At 39.9% G+C, this 23,519-nt stretch overlaps 1 protein-coding gene across 2 annotated transcripts in view; it reads left to right on the top strand.

Annotated features, from left to right (window-relative positions):
- Nucleotides 1–11,560: 11,560 nt before the first annotated feature.
- Nucleotides 11,561–23,519, top strand: part of esyt3 (extended synaptotagmin-like protein 3) — a 32,443-nt gene continuing 20,484 nt past the window's right edge. The window contains exons 1-13 of one of the 2 annotated variants that reach the window (XM_029703556.1): nucleotides 11,561–12,226; nucleotides 15,320–15,361; nucleotides 15,681–15,815; nucleotides 17,153–17,229; nucleotides 17,498–17,567; nucleotides 17,882–17,971; nucleotides 18,152–18,207; nucleotides 18,356–18,476; nucleotides 18,895–19,071; nucleotides 19,255–19,337; nucleotides 19,648–19,696; nucleotides 20,256–20,345; nucleotides 20,560–20,622. In XM_029703556.1, the coding sequence (XP_029559416.1) occupies nucleotides 11,828–12,226; nucleotides 15,320–15,361; nucleotides 15,681–15,815; nucleotides 17,153–17,229; nucleotides 17,498–17,567; nucleotides 17,882–17,971; nucleotides 18,152–18,207; nucleotides 18,356–18,476; nucleotides 18,895–19,071; nucleotides 19,255–19,337; nucleotides 19,648–19,696; nucleotides 20,256–20,345; nucleotides 20,560–20,622 (1,452 nt within the window). In that variant the 5' untranslated portion in view covers nucleotides 11,561–11,827. The remainder of the gene's footprint in view (nucleotides 12,227–15,319; nucleotides 15,362–15,680; nucleotides 15,816–17,152; nucleotides 17,230–17,497; nucleotides 17,568–17,881; nucleotides 17,972–18,151; nucleotides 18,208–18,355; nucleotides 18,477–18,894; nucleotides 19,072–19,254; nucleotides 19,338–19,647; nucleotides 19,697–20,255; nucleotides 20,346–20,559; nucleotides 20,623–23,519) is intronic. The other variant, XR_003868198.1, reaches the window with a different exon arrangement.

Here is a 23,519-nt window from a genome sequence, read left to right on the forward strand (position 1 = left end):
CGTTTTTCTGGATTTTTTTGTTGTTATTCTGTCTCTCACTGTTCAAATAAACCTACCGTTAAAATTGTAGGCTGATAATTTCTTTGTCAGTGGGCAAACATACAAAATCAGCAGGGGATCAAATACTTATATAAGTAGCTTTTGATAACTTCATTTTATTATATCTGAGCTCCAGTCCGCCCACACTAGTTGCCACTCAACTCTATAGATCATGGAGTTGACTTAAATCAACTATCCAAGTAGGCTACCTCACTTTGTTTTTTAATTTTCTATACATGTATAGCAGTGGTTCCATTGTGCAGGTTTAAAGCTTATTTTCTGCATTTCGATACATTTTGCCATGGGGTGGATACTCTTTTGTTGTTGTTGCTATTTTAAAGCCCATTTCCTGCAATTCTACACATTTTGACATCGTGTTCATGTGATATCCGAGTGACTCAAACATGGGCTAGTTAATCTGGACATTTCTGACAAGTTATAAATAGCTCCCTAAAGTCTGCAATGACTGACATAACAAGAGGAAAACTGCTACTGCACTACCCCATTTTGAAATTGCATCTTGTGCATTTTACTATTACAACTTTGAAGAGTAAGTTGAAAGCCTGACAGTTCCACCATTTATATAGAGGAATTAATTATGTTGCCACCATGTTAATTAATATAGGCATTTTAATGAGTTTATTAGAGGGGAAATTCATAAAGTCATGATTGACAGGCTCGTGCCTTAATCCTTCAAGTTTTTTATTTGGCAAATGTGCACACACATAGGTTAATAAAGCATATACATTCACGGGGCATTCACATGGTTGTCGGAAGCGACATGATTCTTTTCAATATTTATGCATAAGTGGAAACCAAGACTTCTCCGGGCAGGTCTGCCGGTTTTGACTAGCAGAAGTGTCTTTTCGTAGCAGGTTAGGATAATTAACGTGGCAGGATAGGATAATTAACGTGGCAGGTTAGGTATTTTATTAGGATCTCTATTACCTGTTGCAAAAGCAGCAGCTACTCTTCCTGGGGTCCACACAATACATGAAACATAATACAGAATGACATAATACAGAACATCAATAGACAAGAACAGCTCAAAGACAGAACTGCATAAAAAATTTTTTAAAAGGCACACGTAGCCTACATATCAATGCATACACACAAACTATCTAGGTCAAATAGGGGAGAGGCGTTGTGCTGCGAGGTGTTGCTTTATCTGTTTTATTTAAACCAGGTTTGCTGTTTATTTGAGCAATATGAAGTTTCATGCAATTAGGAAGTTCCATGCAATTAGGGCTCTATATAATATTGTACGCTTTCTTGAATTTGTTCTGGATTTGGGGAATGTGAATAGACCCATGGTGGCATGTCTGGTGGGACAAGTGTGTGTGTCAGAGCTGTGTGTAAGTTGACTATGCAAACAATTTGGGATTTTCAACCAAAGGGTTCTACCTGGAACCAAAAATGTTTCTTCAAAGGGTTCACCTATGGGGGCAGCGGATGAACCCTTTTAGGTTCTAGATACCACCTTTTTTGTGTAAAATCAGACAATCTTGGGCAGCTGAATATCATGTCTCTTGGGGAATCGCAGAGTGAGAGCTGATGCAAAGAAAAAACGTTCATGATCATCAGCATAGCAAGTACAAACCTAGCTCTTACAAAGCTGGGTTGTAGGAATCAATACACATTGAAGATCAGAGTATCAAACATCAACAATTTGCACTCAACTTACTGTCAATTAATATGGATTTAAGGATGCGTGGTTCTGCTCTCTCCATTCCCTGGGATATGTCAGAATAGGTCACTGGTAACTGAGTGGGTGGCCAAGCACTTCGGTACAGGCCATGCATCAGGTCATTGACATGTTTCAGGAACTGTAAAGACAAAGACAAATCATGAATAACCATTACCTAAGGTCTTCACTAAGTTTGACTTAGCCTTACAAGTACATTGACTATGACTATGTTGCCCCTCAGCAATCTGGCAGTCAGGCAGCCAGATGCTGAGAGATAGACAACAAAGCATAGAGCTCTCTCTCTCGCTCTATTTACATTTCTTAGTCAGCAGGCTGGATAACTACTGTACTCCTTCCCTTTGTTTCCTCCTCCATCCAAGCTAGACGATTCCTGCAAAAACAGAATCAAGAATTGAAAAGGGCAATTGAGAGGTGTAACGTTTACAATGCGAGTTGAGGGGCAGGGATAGGCAAAACGTGTGGTAATGTCGAATACAAAATACACAAAAATACAAGGATCTCTGATGAATCAAGAAAATCTTCACATCCACATTGGGGGTATTCGTTTCAAGAATTATCCGAGCTTACTGTCTTGCACAAACAATCAATGTTTTGTGTATTCATGTACCATCTCTCTCACACACGCACAGCTAGCATGACAATGTTGACATGACAGTTATTGTGATCATAATCATCATCTCTGCCCCGCTGCACTCTCTCTCTCTCTCGCTCTCTCTCTCTCGCTCTCTCTCTCTCTCTGTAATTGCGATCATCTCTCTCTCACACACACACACTATCATTAACTAAACAGAAATCAAAATATCAATGTTAGCTAGCTAGCTACAACCAACACCTACAACAGGTAAAATTCAAATGTACCATCTTCATGGAGGATTAGCCAGAGCGCTAAAGTTAGCTAGCTAAAATTAGCCAGCTAGCTACCTAGCAAATCTTTCCTTTAAGTTCTTCTCCCCAACACACCACCGCTTTACTTACAAAAGTAAAACAAGAATGCAGGAGAACAGGGACTACCGCTTAGCATAACATCTTTTTGAAGTTCTTTCCGCAAATTTCGAGAAACTGTCATTGTTGTGTAGCTAGCTTACGGCCGAGCGCTCTGCCCAACAGCAGTGACATTTTGTAAGGGTATCCTGTGTTTTTGTGCATGTTTATCTTACATGCTGGTAGCCTAGAACAAATCTTATGGAAGTGGATGTGCACATTTCAATTGGACTACAACTACAAAAAAACACTGCCATAGCCTGTAGTAAATGCAAAAGCAGTTATAGCATCAGAGATTCTCTAAATCAGGGAACATCTCTGATAACTATAGGATCGCAGAGACTGTTACTGTCATACCTGCTCCCACTCTCCCTCCCTGGCGCCCGAGGTGCTATCTGACTGTTTCCCAGCTCTATTTGCGGCTTCTGCATTAATTGTCGAATGTCTTTGTCTTACACGTTTTGGACGCTGTCCCTGTCCTGTTGCATGTCTGTGCTACATTAAATGTTCAACGTTCTGTATCTGCTTCTCATCTGCAGCGTTGGTTCTTACAGAATGCAGAAGCCATCAAACGAAGCATCGGGAGTGCTGGTGTTTCGGTTGGTGGTGACGTCGGGTCCGTGCCTTAGCTGGCTCGTCGGGCTTCCACGCCCTAGCTGGCTCAAGAGGTTTCCTTGCCCCGGTTGGCTCGGCAGGCGCCCATCCCACGTCAGGCCTCAGCCGGATCGCCAGGTTTTTATGCCTTAGCTGAATCATCAGGCTCCCACGTATCAGCCGGCTCATCAGGTTCCCACGTTCCAGCGGGATCATCAGGCTGTCACACTTCGACCAGATCGTCAGGCTCCCATGCCTCAGCCGGTTCGCCAGGCTCCTACTCCTCTGCCGGTTTGTCGGGCCTTTATGCCCCCGCCGGCTTGTCCAGCGCCCATGCCTCGGCCGGCCCATTAGGCTCATCCAGGTGGGATGCCGGGTGGCGCCCCTAGAGGGGGGCGTACTGTCACGCCTAATCCCGCTCTCCCTCCCTGGCGCTCAAGGGCACCAGGCTGCCCTGCATTATGCACTCCTGCCACCATCATTACACACACCTGCTTCCCTCATCACACGCATCAGTGATTCATTGCACCCACCTGGAGTCAATCACCGTGTTATTACCTCCCCTTTATCTGTCTGTTCCCCAGCTCTGTCCCCGGCTTCTGCATTAATTGTCGTATGTCTTTGTCTTACCCGGTTCTGACGCTGTTCCTGTCATGTCTGTGCTACATTAAATGTTCAATTCTCCGTACCTGCTTCTCATCTCCAGCGTCGGTTCTTACAGTTACAAATTTGAGATTTTAATGACCTAGCAAATTCGATGACTTGCAAGTGAAATATATCACATTTCTTTGTTTTTAAAAATGTGCATTTCATCACCTGCCAAATAAAAACCTCAAATGACCCTACTCCTTAAAAAGTTAATCGGGCCGGATTAGTTGAAGTAGACCCCAAACTTTCTAATGGATTTGAAAAACCAGACCAGTGTCAAATATCCCGGGTTACAGTATATAGTGTATACTTCCTAAAACTACCGGTTGGTCTTGACAGTGGGGAATCCACCCTGTCTGACTGTGCCCACCCTTTACACGATAAGCAAAACATAACTTGATGAAGGACATAACTCTACCATTCCAATTTACAATATCATTTAAGAACAAAATACCCTTTTCAAACATCTTTCCCATAAATACAGGTATTTTATCAATCAGCACATTTGAGTTCAGCCATAATAGTTGTTGTGATCTTTGTTCTATCTTTTCAGGGGGATGAAATTGAAATTGTAGCCAGCTATGCAATGCTTGTTTGAAAAAGAAAGATACTTTGAAAAAAGTATCATTTTCAATTAATCGAAAATGAGACATGTCAATCTGCACAAAGGCAAAAAGGTCATTTTTAAACAATGGATGAGCTTTTCTTAGTAATCTTATTTGAGAACCATTTAGGGTTCAAATAAAACTTTTGAATGAGTGAAGCTTTTAGAGAGAGGTTTAGTGCTTTCATATTTAATAATCTCAACCCACCCAATTCATATTCATTATATAGATAGGCACGTTTTATTTTGTCTGGTTTAGCGTCCCAGATAAAGCGAAATATTTTTTGCTCATATGATTTGAAAACAAATCATCAGGAGTAGGCAGCACCATAAGTAAGTGAGTAAACTGAGATATGACTAATCAGGGCAATTTTTCCATAAATAGACAGGTATTTACCTCTCCATGGTTGCAGGATCTTGTCTATTTTTACAAGTTTTCTATTGAAATTCATTGTGGAAAGCTTATTTATATATTTTGTGATATGAATACCGAGTATGTCTACTTCAACATCAGCCCATTTTATAGGTAAACTGCAGGGTAATGTAAAAGTTGTATTTTTTTAAGGCTCCAATACATAATATTATACACTTATCATAATTAGGTTTTAGTCCAGAGACTACAGAAAAGTTATCTAGATCTTCAATGAGACGTTGCAGGGATATAGCTTGCGGACTTAATATAAAACTTGAGTCATCGACATACATGGACACCTTTGTTTTTAGGCCTTGGATTTCTAATCCTCTAATGTTGTTATTGGATCTGATTTTAATAGCTAGCATTTCGATGGCCATAACAAAGGGATATGGTGACAGCGGACACCCTTGTTTGACTCCTCTTGACAATTCAAAAGTCTCTGAGAAGTAGCCGTTATTTACTATTTTACACCTGGGGTTGCTATACATTATTTTTACCCATTTTATAAGAAAATTACCAAAATGGAAAAAATCCAGGCATTTATAAATAAAATCCAGTCTTACTTTATGAAATGCCTTTTCAAAATCCGCTATAAATACCATTCCTGGCTTCTTATATGTTTCATGATGTTCTATTATTTCTAGTATTTGTTGTATATTATCTCCAATGTATTGTCCATGTAAAAAACCTGTCTGATCAGGATGAACAATACCTGGTAAAACCCTTTTAATTCTGAGTGCTATGCATGTTACTAGTATTTTTGCATTACAACATTTAAGTGTAATGGGCCTCCAGTTTTTTAGATAGACTGGGTCTTTATATTTCCAATCTGGGTCTTGTTTTAATATGAAATAAGACCTTCCTGCTGAGTACCTGACAGACTACCATTTCTATAGAAGTTAAAACAATCTAACAATGGAGCTTTTAGTATATCAAAAAATGCTTGATATACCTCTACCAGTATGGCATTAAGCCCTGTGATTTTTCCAGACTGAAAAGATTTAATAGCCTCAAAAGGTTATTCCTCTGCAATTTGACCTTCACACTGATCTTTCTGTACATTTGTTAATTTTCCATTTTTTTTATATTATTTGGAAAGAATTCCTTACCATAATCTTCATTCAGTGAGAAAGGATGAGATGGAAAAGAGAACATCTGCCTAAAATAATTAGCTTCATCTTTTAAAATATAATTTGGAGAATCATAGATGACTACGTCTTCATTAACGAGTTTCTGAAAATTATTTTTGTTAGCGTTCCTGTATTGGAGATTCAGGAAGAATTTTGTGAATTTTTCTCCATATTCCATCCAGTTTGCTTTATTTTTGTAATAGATTACATTAGATCGTTCTTCAATAAGTTCCTCAAGTTCTTTTTGTTTTTCCTCTAACTTATTTTGTATCTCTGTAGTATCATTTTTTTATTGCTATCTACCTGTACTATTAGTTCATGGATTTCGCTTGTTAGTCTTATATCTTTAGCCAGAAACTGCTTTTTTATTATTGATGATGTCACGGCTATCAGTGTAGCAGGAAGGGTCAGAGTCAAGGGCAGGAGACGGAGGTCCAAAAACACAGATGTTTATTCACACCGTATGGAAAAATAGGCATTCGTAATACTGGGTGCGCCTAAACACCCGACAGGAGCACAGCTCCAAAACAATAAAGTGAACGGGGCGCAACCCGGCAATAATAAATAGACAGCTCCACCAAAAACGCTGAACTAACAGGCAGCGTAAATATGAACAGCCCTTAATAAAGACACAAAACAATCCCGCACGAAACCCTGAACAAAAAGGACAAACTAAATACCCCCAAACTAATTACAAACAAGGAACAGGTGCAGACCTAGACAAACAAAACCAAACAACACAGAAACATAGATCGATGGCAGCTAGTAGGCCGGCGACGACGACCGCCGAGCGCCGCCCGACTGGGGAGGGGCGCCACCTTCTGTGGATACTGTGACAGATGAATATTGAATTGAATGACCCCTGAAGGTACATTTAAAGGTATCCCAAACAATAAGGGGATTTGCTGAACCTATATTATACTGGAAAAATTCAGTTACAAATTACATTTTCTCAGTTAAAAATAAGTTGTCCTCCAGTAAAATTTGATACAATTTCCAATATCCCCGTCCACGTGGAAAATCTATAAGAGTTATGTGAATGCCAATTAGATGATGATCCAATCGCATTCTGTCTCCTATTAAAACTTTTTTAACCTTTGATGCAAGAGAGAAAGAGACAAGAAAATTGTCAAGACGACTAGCTTGATGTATATCTCACTAGGTCGGGGTTTTTTAGTCTCCAAATATCCACTATTTCTAATGTGTCCATAATATTTGTAATTTCCTTAAGGGCACGGTGATGATAGGTTGTAGAGTGATTACCTTTACAGTCCATTGAGGTACTTAACACTGTGTTAGTCTCCTACCATAATGATTAGATCATTTGTTGCCTGTAAGTTCAATAAATTTGTTTAAATGTTTTCGAAGAAGTGTGGATCATCCTGATTTGGACCATATAGATTAATGAGCCAAATCTCTTTTTTTGGCCACTTTCATATTCAAAAGGATCCACATTCCTTGCGAATCATTCCTGACTATTTGCACATTCAGATCAACATTTTTGTTAATTAATATCGTCACACCTTTTGAGTTCCTTTGTCCATGACAGAAAATTATTTCACCACCCCATTCCTTTTTCCACGCAGCTTCATCTAAGGATGTAAAGTGAGTTTCCTGTAAACAGTATATGTTATATTCCTTTTCTTTTAGCCATGTAAAGACTGATCTTCTTTTTTATAATCTGCTAAACCATTACAATTATAACTGGCTATACTTATTTCACCCCTTACCATAACTAGATACTATTCCCAGTCTAAATTGAACATAATTAGTGCTTGTAAAGTTACTGCCATCAGAGGTATTATGAAGGTCAAAACTAGAGCTTTCAAATGTCTGATATTTAGAATTCAAGAAATAGGTTCTAGCAATATTTGTTTTATTCCCTTGCCTGTTTGCCTGTGAGCCAATGCCACAGATGTTAGAAAATTGAGACAAGATATTATGTGTGTAGCAAATCTGAGTAGGTTGATGTGTATGATATTGGATGTGATATAGTGAGAGTGTGTACAATGTCTGTATAAAAGTAAGACTATAATGTCCAAATAAATAATAACTGCCAATTTGCATGGTTGAGTGTCTATCTGTGTAACATGTAGTGAGTATAGCCTTAATATTCATGATGATAATTGTAATCCATATTGTATCACCATCATAGTTGCATCATAATTACCTTTAACATAATTGAAAAACACATCCCAGCATTTCCATAGCAATTGACATTTCACATGTTCATGAAAGAGACCTTGCATTACTCTAGAGACGGCTTCACTACAATACAAATGTATTCCGTACAATATGTTATTATTCCCCAATGCCCCTATTCTGATATCTTCCCCTTGCTTGTTGTAAACATATATAAACTTGTAGACAAAAACATAAAAAAGATAGACAAACAATAAACACATTAAATTATAAAACAGCTCTCGACAATAGAGAGGGAGAGAAGAGAAAATAGAGAAAGAGAGAGTGAGAGAAGAGAGCGAGATCAGGTGTGTGTGTATATGTATAAGTCTGTATGTATAAGCACGCATGTAATTGAGTATGTGTGTGTTCATATCCACTTCATAATGTTCAGATATTTTTTACAGTTCCCATACCTACCTTTTTCCTAACCTGAAGTCCCTGTAGAATTTAGTACAGCCACAGTGTTATGGAGCTGTCTCGGAATAGCTGTCCATCTATAAGGAGGTTGTCCATAAGGGTAAAGGCATGCTTACCATTCTCCCTTTGTTGTCTTTGTACCGGATACAGTCTCTTTACGACGTTCGTTTATCTCCCTTGGAAATTGGTCATTGAGACCGTGTTCAAATTGTTCAAATTTTGCGATGATCGGTCAGGGACCCTTGGTCTTGTCACTCCGAGCTCCAAGTCTGTGTACTCGGTGGAAAGCCACCTTGTTTACAGTCTCTATAGGAAGTTTCAAGGCGGATTACATGAATTCTCTGATCGCGCCCTCTGGATCATTGGATGCGTCCTCAGTAATCGCAGAAAAAAAAAAATTCCGCGCAACCTACGGCTTTGTATGTCTAGTAGCGACTCCTTCATCACCCTGTTTTCCCTGAGTAGACAATCCATGTTGGAATCGTGGATTGTTACCTTGGCTGTGAGTGTCTTGTTTTCTCTTTGGAGCATGAGAATTTCACTCTGGCTGAACTCCAAACTCCCCCTCAGCCCTGCTACCTCCTCACACAACTTTTCCAGTGTTGCATGGATTCCAGCCAGAGCACTAGCCTCTACCTCAATGGTAAGTAAATCGTCCGTGTCTGTAGATTTATCTGTTTTTCTTTTTTTTGTTGGGTTAAAGTTATTTTGTGAGGTGGTCGGCTTTCCATGATGGAGTATGTTGTTCCTCCATAGCATAAAGCTGTTGGTACTCGTCGATTTCCCTCAGGATCTCCTTAGTATCCAGATTGGCTCTTTACTGCAACCAGTTGTTTTACAAAAAGATAACAATGAGTCTTTCCCACGGCGATAACAGGTGTCTGTAGTACAGCCAGCTAGCACTCGCGGAATCCACGCAAAAAAGGGACACAAACTTGCAGTCCCAGCCGTAAAGGCTAACTGCGTCGTGGAATCCTTAGCAACAAAACTTTAGTTCAGATTAAAATTGATTTAATGAAAAGGTTTTAATATAAACAACAAACCGAGTGTAGATAGTACAATGTTCTGTTGTGCGCTCTGATGACATATCTGATGACTATTGTTATTTTACAGCTGCTCTTTAATTATTTCTTACTTTTATTTCTTATTTTTTGGGGTATTTTTTAATTTTTTAACTGCATTGTTGGTTAGGGCTTGTAAGTAAGCATTTCACTGTAAGGTCTACACCTGTTGTATTTGGCGCATGTGACAAATAACATTTGATTTGATTCGAAATGCCACAACAGGGCTAACAGTTAAGGGCAACAGACCATGCATACTGTATGTGTTAACCAATCAAGAGCAGTTACACCTGAAATCTATGTCTGTGTCTATGTCACAGTCACATGCGATTGAAGGAGCCACAAGAAGTCCAAGTGAAATGCCTGAGTGGCACTCCTTGAGGAGTGACTGCTTCTACTTTTAGGGAAGTCAGCCATGTGAGAGGACAAAGCACAGCTGAAAACATAGCTGAGAGGATAATCAGAGGGACGAGTCAAATGGCACAGATAAAGAGAATACGCTAATAGCGTTTCAATCGGTAACGTCACTCGCTCGGAGACCTTGAAGTAGTTGTTTCCCTTGCTCTGCAAGGGCTTCTGTGGAGTGATGGGTAACGATGCTTCGAGGGTGGCTGTTGTCAATGTGTGCAGAGGGTCCCTGGTTCAAGCCCAGTTAGGGGTGAGGAGAGGGAAGCTAAATTGTTACATTGATGCTGTTGACCTGCATCACTGGTTGCTGTGGAAAAGGGGGGGGTGAGTGTAACCAGTGTTAAATGGCTAGCTAGCTAGCTAGCTAGCTAGCTAGCTAGCTAGTTAGTTAGTGGGGTGTGTGCTAATAGTGTTTCAATCAGTGATGTCACTTACCTTAAAGTAGTTGTTTCCCTTGTTCTCCAAGGGCTGTGGAGCGATGGGTAACAATGCTGTGAGAGTTGCTGTTGTCGATGTGTGCAGAGGGTTCGGGGCGAAGAGATGGACGGAAGCTAAACTGTTACATATAGAACATATAGAACTGCCTCTGCAACGCTGCAAGGCGAGCACAGTGTTGCATTGGAAATTAATGTACTTCTGGTGTACCAAAATGTAATAACTCTGTCGGTGTGATCGAGGCATTAGGCTGTAGAAATTGCGGGCATGTTCAGCGTGTGCTTACACGCTTGTCGCAAGTTTTGTACCACTCTTTTTTGGGGTAGTGGGTCAAAAGGTTTGAACCCCACTGTTTAGCTTCCATCCATCTCCCCGCCCCGAACCCTCTGCACACATCGACAACAACGACTCTCGAAGCATTGTTACCCATACATGATAGTGGAAACAAATGGAGTTGGGTTGTATATATGAATGGTAGGCCACAGTATTTTTTATATATTTTTTAGCACATACCCCCCAAAAGGTCTGTGCACAGCCCTAGTGTGACATGTTGCCAAGACATAGTTACCTAGATTAGACATTGCAGAAAAGAGAGGTCTCTTGAAATGGAAAACCAGTTTTACTACATTCTTTGTCAAGTGAAATCTAAGAGCTGTGTTTTTAGACAGGGGTCAGTTTTAATGACTGGCTGCAGGGGCATCAGCTGGATTGCGTTCAGTACGTTTTTACGTTTTGAAACGTTCAAATTTAACGTAAATGGTGCGGTACTGATCAACCAGTTGAAAAACGGGGAGGGGTTGGGGAACGCTATCAGCATGGCCACTGCCCTTTAAATACGTCACTCATTGCTTCAAGGCACACCTTGCCACACCCACCAAACATACATCAAAGTATTTTCAATAACTTTTGGGGAAAACGTCTCGTTCAGTACAAACTGTTCCGCAACGTAGCAAACTTTCAAGCGAACTGAACGCACCATAGGATGCCTCAAGAGGTGTCAGGTTAGGAGAGGTTTTTGGGCGTAGCCACCTGTGCAGGTACAAATACGGAAGTTCCCAACTACTAGATTTGACTCAGATATCAGTCAACAGCCAATGCTACCAAATCAATAGATTTGATTTGACTTCAACAGTCAGCACATGGACATTGCAATGCAGCGCAACGCATTTTTTAGGAGCGCAAAAGGACTTCAGTAGGGCACATATGGCCGAACAGCTACCCGTACCGACTACTACTGCACCCATAGCTTCACCTACTGACAAAATGTATTCAGGCGATTCCAAAGGAACCGTCCAGGGAGGAGGATTCGGCGAGCGCTCTGTCCCGGGAAGCACGGGGACGTTGAGCCCGAGCGTGGTCAACCAACTCTTGATGGAATTTCTGATGTACTTCGGGAGAGCGCTATTGGTCTTTTATCCTGTGTATTTGACAGGGTACCTCGGACTCAGCGTCATCTGGATCCTCTTGTGTATGATGCTGATCATTTGGTGGAAGAAAAACCGCAAGTGGAAAGATATCCGAATTGGAACGGCTATGAACTTTCTGGATAACGAAACACAAGTGATCCACAACGAGTTGAAAACCTTGAATATGGCAACTTGGGTATGTATTGGTATGCTGTTGATGTAGACAGAGGTTGTTCCCCATATGTGGAAATAAAGTTATGTTACGTGGTACTCTGGGTGACATAAGATGAAAAATATGCACATACACTCACACACAAAATGAAATTTGTCCTGCTGGATCAGTAGGCGTTTCTACACATTTTACATAATGAATGAACACATCTAGGCTACAGCTGTTCATGTCCTTGGGGGAGTTCATGTCTGGAAGGTTTTGTGACTTAAAGCAAACACAGCTAAAGCAAAGCACTCTTAAGAATAGAGCCTACATAGGCCTATTTTAAACTTGTGTATGAGCATACAAATGACCCACTAAGACCAGATGCTCAGCACTAGCCTACTTGTATGATTGTTATAGCAATATAGTGTTATGGTCAAACATGTAGAAGCGTCATTTGTCATCATCTTCCAGCCACTTTCTGCCTCAATAATAGTAAGACCTAACATTGCATTCCATTATTGGGAAATAACAAAGTAGTGGCAGTGGCTGTATTGTTTGGGAGTGTAATATGCAGTGCAGAAGCTTTCACCCCCTTTATTCTTTCTTGTGTTTGAATCAAGCTGTGGTTTATTGCCAAATTGCAGTGAATGTTGGGCCTCTGTGTTTTGCCAAAGGCAGTCGTGAGTGCCACATTGACTACTGTGTCCCCAAATAACTGTAGAGCAGTGTTCTTAATCCATTCCTGTGGACATATTAATATTTAGAGACATCATGGGAATATCTTTGGTGATTGGAAGTGTTGACGTCATAGTTGTGTGATTATGTTGCAGGAGGTTTCACTCATCCATGCCTTACCACACCCATGCCTAATAGGAAACATTGACAAAGATAATAGTGCCCCTGCTGAGGCTGTTGTACATTTAGAATAGTATTTTGTGAACATGTTGAGTAAAGTTGAAGCAGTAGCTGTCATTGTTAAAACAATATAGTGGATATTTTGTATTTCACAATGTACCGGTTTTGTTTTTGTGCTTGTATTTGTTTTTGGGGGGTGTGACCTTCATCTCCTGCTCTCCCACAAGGTTTGGAATTACAATCACTTGATTAGTCATCAGGTCCTGCCTAACCAGTATTTTTCCTTTCAATATCAAAACCCCACACTGTGGTAGATTAAGACGACACAGTTTTATATTCAACCACTCTGACAGTAGCCTGGTCCCAGATCTGTTTGTGCGGTCTTGCCAACTCGTATTCATTGTTTGGCATTACAATGGTCATAAGAGTTGGCAGTATGGCACAAACAGATCTGGTACCAGGCTACTCTGACACACAAAAAGGCAATGGAATGTAAAAAATATTAAAAAGGGAAGTTTACAGTGCCTTTAGAAAGTATTCACACCCCTTGACTTTTTCCACATTTTGTTATGTTATAGCCTGAAATAAATATTGACTAAATAGATTTTTTTTCCTGTTGTCCTACAAACAATATCCCATAATGTCAGAGAAATTATGTATTTTAAAATGTTTACAAAATTAATTAAAAATGAAAAGCTGAAATGTTTTGAGTCAATAAGTATTCAACCCCTTTGTTACGGCAAGTCTAAATAAGTTCAGGACTAAAAAATTGCTTAACAAATCACATAATAAGTTACATGGACTCCCTCTGTGTTTAATATTAGTGTTTAACATAATTTTTTTAATTTACTAACTCATCTCTGTACCCCAAACATACAATTATCTGTAATGTCCCCCAGTCGATCACAGATTCAACCTCAAAGACCAATGAGGTTTTCCAATGCCTCGCAAGGGCACCTATTACTAGATGGGTAAAAATAAAGCAGAGATTGAATATCCCTTTGAGCATGGTGACGTTATTACACTTTGGATGATATATTGATACACGCAGTCACTACAAAGATACAGGCGCCCTTCCTAACTCAGTTGTCGGAGAGGAAGGAAACTGCTCAGGGATTTGACCATGAGGCCAATGGTGACTAAATCAGTTACAGAGTTTAATGGCTATGAGAGGAGAAGACTGAGGATGGAGCAAAATAACCTAATTGAAAGGGTGAAAAGAAGGAAGCCTGTACGGGAAAAAAAATATTCCAAAACATGCATCATGTTTGCAACACGGCACTAAAGTAATACTGAAAAAGAAAGTGGCAAATCAATTAATTTTTGTCCTGAATGCAAAGTGTTATGTTTGGGGCAAATCCAATACAACACCTAAGTACCACTCTCCATATGTTTAAGCATAGTGGTGGCTGCATAATGTTTTTGGGTATGCCTGCAATCGTTAGGGTCTGGGGAGTTTTTCAGGATAAAAAATAAATGGAATGGAGCTAAGCACAAGCAAAATTCTAGAGGAAAACCTGGTTCAGCCTGCTTTCCACCAGACACTGGGAGATGAATTTTCCACCAGACACTGGGAGATGAATTTTCCACCAGACACTGGGAGATGAATTTTCCACCAGACACTGGGAGATGAATTTTCCACCAGACACTGGGAGATGAATTTTCCACCAGACACTGGGAGATGAATTTTCCACCAGACACTGGGAGATGAATTTACCTTTCAGCAGGACAAGAACCTAAAACACAAAGTCAAATCTACCCTGGAGTTGCTTACCAAGACGACAGCGAATGTGGCTGAGTTATAGTTTTGACTTAAATCTGCTTGAAAATGGTTGTCTAGCAATGATCAACAACCAATTTTGACTGAGCTTGAAGAATTTTGAAAATAATATGGAAATATTGTTCAATCCACCGTGTGCAAATATTTCTAAAAACATGTTTTCACTTTATTATTGGGTATTGTGTTAAGATGGGTAAGACAAAATATAATTAATCATTTTTGAATTCAGGCTTTAGCACAACAAAATGTAGAATAAGTCAAGGGGTATTAATACTTTCTGAAGGCACTATGTCAAATAAAATGTGCCTCTGATTGGTTTCTTTGTCTAATATGTCCATCTCCCTGCATACAATGTAGACCTATTCAAAGTTCAAAAGTAAGTCTTTATTAAATGAGGATGGGTCATCTTCATTATCTGGACTCCTGCCAACTCACAGAATCACAAGGGTTTGTGTCAATCAAACTCTCTTGTAAAGTTGTCTCTTCTCTTCCCAAAGGTACACTTTCCCGAAGTTGAGAAGGTTGACTGGCTCAACAAGGTAAAATAATGTTTTTTCCATTCATGCTGGTCACTCTTTGTCTGTTGTGCTGTTGTCACTTCAGCAATGGAGTTGGCCCGACAGCACAAACAGATCTGTTTAGAGTAGTCTTGGGGAGGGTCTGGTCAATGTTTAAAGCAGTTCATGACATGTTGCCCACAACGCTTTCAAAACAACATTGTTTTCAATGACATATCACATACACAACCTCGCAAAGTTATGCTCTACATTTGTTTATTCACACAATGATTTGGTCATGCTGATTGCAACTAGTTCTCCTGTCGTTCTTTGGTCATATGTCTGTCTGTATGTCTTTTAGATTATGCTGCAGGCGTGGCCGTTCTTTGGCATGTTCATGGAGAAGCTCCTCAAAGAGAAGATCCAGCCATCCATCAGATTGTCCAGCCCATACCTCAAAACATTCACCTTCACAAAAGTCCACTTTGGTCATACAGTGAGAGAGCTTTTGTTGTGTTAGCATATCAAGTTTCACCTCGTGGTTCTAGGTTTGTTTTAATTCTAGTACCTGGGGCCTCATTTATCAACCGTGCTTAATTCCTCACGAAATGTTGGCGTACGTGGAGATCATAGGATTTGTATTCTCAACACATTTTTCTGATCAAAGCCACATGTAGCAAATAAGCGGTTACATTTTTTTGTTAACCAAATTCAAAACTTTCTCATTGACCTCCATACAAAAACTCCTTGCTTGGTGAGTGCAAAACGCTACCTGCTGGAGAAGACGGATTTTGTGGCCAGTTATCCCTCTCGTTTCTCCTCTTCCTCTCTGCTAAATTTCAAAACCATTCGATTTTGGGGTGAAATCCAAAATTGTGCTATATATTCAATGGTATTGTCATGGCTAATGTGTAAGCGATAAATATTAGTACATTACAAGCTCAAACACTTAATCTGCAAAAATGACAAGTTAATTACTGGGCGATAGGGGTTTTTTAGAACCTCAGTGCGGGGCCCACCCTAATCTGATAGTTGAAGTGGGGTGGTAGATGCCTAGTCTCCCTTATGACTCAAATCAGGTGCCTACATAGTATACACCATAGACATACATCATTTACACACATACACACACAGTACATACCCCATAGACATACATCATTCTCAAACACACACCCATAGAGAGAAGTCTGCTCAGACAGATCCAGCTCAGAAAGGCCCAGCTCATGACCCTTCATCAGCAGCAGATTTTAATTTAGAATGGAAAATGAATGTGTTTATGCAACATGTTAGTGCATCGCATCGATTCGTTCTCTAATCAAACCGAATCACACCAAATTGTTTCAAACTAAAACGTATCGTATCAGAGGCCATGCATGTCTCTTGATATGTATCGAATCATCTTGAAAGGGAATGATGCACATCCCTAATGAATGGTAAGATTTGTTGTATAGTAGCGGGGAATAAACCAATCAGGAGATAATTCGAATATGATTTACACAATGAAATCTACATATTAAGCCTACATGTCCAGTTATGCAATCTCCTTGCTAACAGCAAAGGCATATTTTTATCATATTTTTCATATTTTTTATTACCATTGTTATGTATTAATTCTGTGCATGTCAACAAACACCTCCATTTTCCCCCAAAAACTATATTTGCATGCAAAGCAATTCGTCAAATTCCCATACTATAAAACATTCTATTTTTGCTAATATTTAGAACACAAGTATGATTATTCGGACACAGCCAGCGTATATTTTTTGGTGCGTACGCACCTTAGATAAATTAGGCACCTGGTGATAAAATATATATATATTCTCCTAATTTCAGCCCCTCCGAATCACTGGACTTAAAGTGTACACCCATGAAGTGGACAAGAGGCAGGTGGTTATGGATCTGCACATAAGGTAATAGTAGTAGTAGTAGTAGTAGTAGTAGTAGTAGTCAAAATCAAATCAATAACACAGTGCAGCACAATAAAGACACAATAGGCCTACAATGGCTAGTAGTACTGTAGTTAGTAGTACAGCAGAAGTAGTAGTTGTATTGTCCCAGAAAATCTATAACAAGGTACTGTAGGGGTCCGTTCTATGACTCCCTGTAAACTATTAGGGCTTTGGATTTAGCCTGGTCCCAGATATGTTTGTGCTGTTGACAGTGCTTTTTGCTTCACAGTTACGATGGGGATGTGGACATTGACACAGAGGTGAAGCCGCCCATCACTGCTGGGGTCAAAAGTATTCGGGTAGGCATCAAATGTTCTTATGTGGCATCTAGCTTGGCTCCATGTCCTACTGGCACATACAACCATCCTATGCTAGCCTAGGAAGACTGTGGTTCAAAATTGAACATTGTTATCATGGCCAACTAGGCAAACAGGTTGCGTCACATTATTCCTCTCACATCAAGCCGTGTGTTCAATTTGCATTGTGTGTAATTAGCTTTTTTGGTTTGCAGAGAAATTGCCCCTCTTGAGGAACTGTTTTAAAACTGGTTTTGATCTTTAAATTGATCTATATCAGCCCTTTTCTAATCATGTCAGAATGTTTTATTTTTCAGCTTCAAGGCATGTTGCGTGTCATTCTGGAACCTCTGATTGGAAATGCCCCGTTGGTGGGAGGAGTCACTATGTTCTTCATTCGTCGGCCGGTGGGTTCTGAAAGATGGCTCTGTTTGTTATTTAAACCTATGACACCCAGAGATTTAAAAAAAAAAATAGTATGGGACCTGTTGTGCCCCGCCAGGACATCGGCATCCTTGTGGTAGGATACTAAGAGTGATGAAATGTTTCATTTATAGTTATCAAATTCAAAATGGTTTAATTTTCAGACCCTACAAATCAACTGGACAGGGTTGACCAACCTCCTAGACACTCCAGGTCTAAGGTAATGTTAATTATTTTATAAATATATTTTGCATTTTTTCCTTGAAAAAGAGTTCTACAAATTCAGAATTTTTAGGTCAGAATCTATCAGTTTCAAAATCACTATTTCAGATTGAAGTGACTTCTGCCCTAACCCTTCACCTCCACAGTCACCTGTCTGAGCCAGCCATCATGGACATCATCGCTTCCCTTATGGTCCTACCCAACCGCATGTGTATCCCCCTCATAGACCAGGTCAAAGTGGACCAGATGAGGTTCCCCCTGCCTCGTGTGAGTACAGTAAACTGATACTCCACTGTGTTGAGACCTGTGTCAGTGCCAAGGGCCCAGTACAGTAGGTGTTCTGATCGGACAACACAGGAGGATGGATAGACACAATTTGAGTGTATGGCACATCTATGGCGCAGTTCCAATAATTGGAAGTGGTTCCATTAAATTGTAATTTTCTATGAAATGTCAGAACAAGATTTGACACCAAACATTGGTTTAATGGGATCTTCAAATATTTCTATATCTCTAAAAATCTGTTAATCAAATCTGGTTCCTGTGTTGCTGGCTAACTTGTGTTCATATTTTGTGGGTCTAAAAATATGCTAGTTCTGTTAAATTTGTATTGTAGTGGGTGTGTGCAGTAAGATCTTGTTGTGTTTTGTACTTTTTTTGTAACTACAGTATTTTGATGTTTTAGGGAGTTGTGAGGGTACACTTGCTGGAGGCCCGGGATCTGATAGCGAAGGACACTTATATGATGGGAATGGTGAAGGGCAAGTCTGACCCCTACGCGGTGCTTAGGGTCGGCAATATCCACTTCCAAAGCAAGACCATCCAGGAGAACCTGCACCCACGCTGGAACGAGGTTTATGAGGTAGGGACTCCTGAAAATCCTCCTACTGTAAATGTAGTCACACACACTCACAATCGTGCAGTCAACCCACTCTCTCTCCCCTTTGTCTATTCAAACTTTGTTTTTATTTATTACCATATAAAATAGGTTTGAATATATGATTTCTTACTCTGTTGTTTTTATCCCTTTTTTTGTCAACTCCAGTTTGTGGTACACGAGGCCCCTGGGCAGGAGTTAGAGGTGGATGTGTTTGACGAGGACACTGACAAGGATGACATCCTGGGAAAGTGAGGAAACCACTTACTATGTGCACGAGAATAGACACAACCTCCCCATTCTGATTTCTTACACCCACTTGTCACTGACTGCTGACCCATGTCAAACATTCAGTAGTGCACAAGTAGGTTGTGGAATGTTCATATAGAAATATGTCATGTAGAACATATGCCTCTGACATGTAGAGTAAGGAATCATGCCGGCTCTATTCATGACGTTATCTATCTGCAATATTTTACACAACATTTGTGTGACAAAGCCTATTGAACATGTCCCTGGTTAGATACTTTGACCAATTGCGGGCTTATTTATCCATCGTAGGTTTCGCCTGGACTTTGGAGAAGTGAAGAAGAAAAAAGAGATGGATAAGGTGGGAAGGTCACATTGAATGTTTTAGTTGCGGGATAGGCAACTCAGGTTCTGCATGGCCAAAATACTTTTGGTTTTCATTCTCTACATCTAATCAACTGAGGTGAATGAATCTACAGCAGCCAAGGTGATAATGGCTGGGGTCATTTTTGCTGTTCTCCAAATAGAGTTTTAAAGTTTAATTGTGTAGAAATGCAGTAAATGAAATTCAACTTTCAAAAAATGTCCAGGGAGGACCTCACTAACTCAAACCCTGGTTATGGCCCTGCACACAACGGAACACATTTTTAAAATGTGGATACAAATAGAAATGATTGTTATTAGTTAAGGTAGTCTCCTGGTTTCAGTGTGTTTTCTACCTTTTGGTATCTAAAGAATGGAATGAGAAGACTCTCTGACCAATCAGTGATATAAATCAATGCATCAACTATCAGGTAGAAAAGAACTAACAGAACTTGTGGCCCTCCATGCCTGGAGTTGACTAGCCTTGTTTTGAGAGGTTCTGAGGGTGATAACATCTCGGTTCAGATGAATAAACTATTCCCATTTCGCTGTCATAGTGGTTCCCCCTGGATGATGTCTCGAGTGGAGAGGTTCATCTCAAACTGCAGTGGCTCTCTCTACAAACTGACCCGGGACTCCTTGTGGAGGTAAGCGCTCTTAAGCAGTTTATAACCACTCTTAAGCAGTTTTATAAGCATTCTTAAGCGGTTGAGCCAACTCACCCAAACCGTGTTGTGGAAGCTCTGATATGTCTTTTCATACTGCACAGCCCGGGTCGCTAAAGGAAAACAACAAATGTGCTTATTAACCGTATACAACCTTTGACGAATATTGTGTATTTCTTTTATTTTTCCGTTACAGACATCTGATGGCTGTGCTTGTGCTATGCTTGCTGTGTACCTAGACAATGCCTCAAATCTACCAGTAAGTACCTCTGTCAAGCCTGTACAGCCACGGAGACTCACGTTAACTAGCACAAACAGTCTGCGATGTGAATATAAGATGCGAGAACCAAGTTTATTCGGTTATGAAAATATTAGTACACATTCTCTGAGCACAAACAAGACACTCTCCACTCAATCTGAATGCCCCAGGATGCCTTAGCACATGCTTATAACAAAGAGTTAGCCATTTTGCATAAACATCATGTGATAGGCCAATGACAATCAAATATAAATGTTACAATGTAATCCCCTTATTGAAGATGATCATCACCAGTACCATCATTCGTAACTCATCACAATTGACCCTGCGCAAAGATCTGTCTCAGAATTTTGAGCAACCATCACAGCGCTCCAATGGCTAACAACTGTCGTCGAGTCTGACACCTCGGACAAGCTCACATTTAAATCGCATGAAAGCCAGTGAGGGCTATGGCAAATACTGAGAATTTTCTTCAAAAAATTCATGTTTAAATGGCTAAATAATTGAACAGTGTTCCAGAAGTATTTGCTACTATGATTCCTGAAATGCAGAGCTTGTTGGAGTATTTTTCTAATCTGAAATTAGACCTTTGTTACGTTGTTTGCTAGCTCAGCTGGTTAACTAGCTCTGTTTCTCAAAATGAATGTTAGCTACCTAAGTTAGCAATGTTATGACTACAACTCCCATCTGCTGTCGGCATTAGGATACGATTTGAGCGCACTAGTTATCTCTAAAAGCTGTTATAGCTTTGACTGCATGCTGACAGTGAATTCAGAGCCATTCAGTGGCTAGCTACACTACAAACAGAGCTACACTACAAACAGAACATTACCAGGTTCCTGTGAAGCAATTGTAATGACAGTCAACCACAACATACCCCCTGCTAATCAGGAAACTATTGGGTGTCTTTGTTTTAATTTCATTATATATTAGAAACACAGTTTGAAATCATTGTGAGGGGATTTCGCCAGTGATTGAATGGGTAATTAGGCTTCCCTGGAAAATGTGACCCATTTCAGGAAGCTAGGCGTATGTCACTCTTTTTATTTGTATTTTTTTATATAAGTACACAAGACGTCTTACTTAGTTAAAGTGGTTCCAGTCTGCCGTGAAACGTTGATCCATGTATACGGGTAAGAATCTAGCTACATTTTCAGAAATTATACATGTCTAATTTTGTCGGAAAGTCATTTTCATTTCAAGTTAAAGCGTACTGTTAGCTAGCTAGCAAACATTAGCTTGCTGGCTCGCTAGGTAACGTTACGTGTATGATCTGTGTAGTAATATTATTACCATCTCAGAAACCCATTTGCATTGCCTAATGTTAGCTAGCTACCAAACGGTGAACCTAGTTGGTTAGCTTTAGCTACCTGCAGATTCATACTACAGCATTTCATGCATGGTGGCTAGCTATGACAATCAGTTTGTACTGTTTGGAGGTGATTTTACAGCCATCTATTGTATTTCATGAACATGTGTACATGTCTAGACAATAGTGACCCATCTACTTAGTTAGATGTGGCTGGGGGTTATAGCATTTCTTTCACATGACCCATCAATTTAGACAAGTGTCTCGGGAAGCGTCATCTAATAATTATAAAAACATTTATCTGGACCCTTTCTATTTGTGTTTTTGCTACTATGCAAATATGCAAGTTTACCATTCCACTGTACTGTTTACAGCTGTATCATGTGCATGTGACAAATACATTTTGATTGTATTTGATATAGTGTGTGTTAACCAGAGACTGTAATGTGAAGAACAACTTGACCTGCACCGAAGTCAGATTAGGATATAGGCCAAGAACTAGATAAAGTGTATTTTTATCTGGCATTTTCCTTATTGTAGGTTACTTATTTCACTATTTTTAGTTTTGAAATCTTTGGTTGTTCACTACTCTACATTACTCTGTTTGGCACATGGCCTCACATGTGAATCCTTAAAGAGATGGGTGGGACTAAGGCTTAAGAGGGTGTGAACGATGCCGAATTGGTGTAGACAAAGAAGAGCTCTCCAGTAGGTGTACCAAAACATTCAAGGGCCATTTTCTAAAAAGTGGAGTTTATCAACTTTCAAAGCAGAATTACTTTCCCATTGTTCGTCAACTGCAGTGTATGATATACCATTTTGTAGCTCTGAGTCTTTACCTTTATCAACAACAAAAAACCAAACACAATTTCAAATTTTGCCACATAAGACCGAATCAAGGTAGTCGGTCAAATTTTGCAGATGTTGTCCAAGGTTGCAACAGTACCAAGAGGGGCGGGGCTTAGCGAAAAGTCAATTGTGCTTAAGTTTTCTGTCATAAAACGTGGCCTGCTGCATTGAACATTTTAGAGCTTTATTTTATCAAACCTAACGCAATGGTAAATATTAGCGCTGGCGATAGGGCTATGGGTCTGGGGGTGTGTCAGAAATATTGTTGCTATTTTCACTGCAGAAATTATGAGTTTATTAAATATCATAGGCTACAGTAACAAGTAATGTTTGGAGTGTTGACATTCAACATTGTTGTACTTCTACACCCGATTGCTTTCTGTTTGGGGTTTTAGGCTGGGTTTCTGTACAGCACTTTGAGATATCAGCTGATGTAAGAAGGGCTATATAAATACATTTGATTTGTAAATGGCTTCAACGAGTATAGGCCTTTACGCATCGCACTTCTCCTCAAATAAAAAATACTAGGTTCCTGTAATTTGTATGTGTGAAGCATGTTCTCAATAAGCAGGATGTAGCCTAGGCCTACCGTTGATATGGTGTTATAGGACTGAATAATTTCAATACAAGAGGCGCTCTTTGGAAATCAGGATGGATATAAACCGAATGGAGTAGCCAATGCACTGAACGTAGACCTATGTGAATAATGCAAAAGCATGATGGCAAAAGCCTCATGTGT

This window comes from Salmo trutta, chromosome 20 (assembly GCF_901001165.1).
Source record: "Salmo trutta chromosome 20, fSalTru1.1, whole genome shotgun sequence".
Lineage (NCBI taxonomy): Eukaryota > Metazoa > Chordata > Actinopteri > Salmoniformes > Salmonidae > Salmo > Salmo trutta.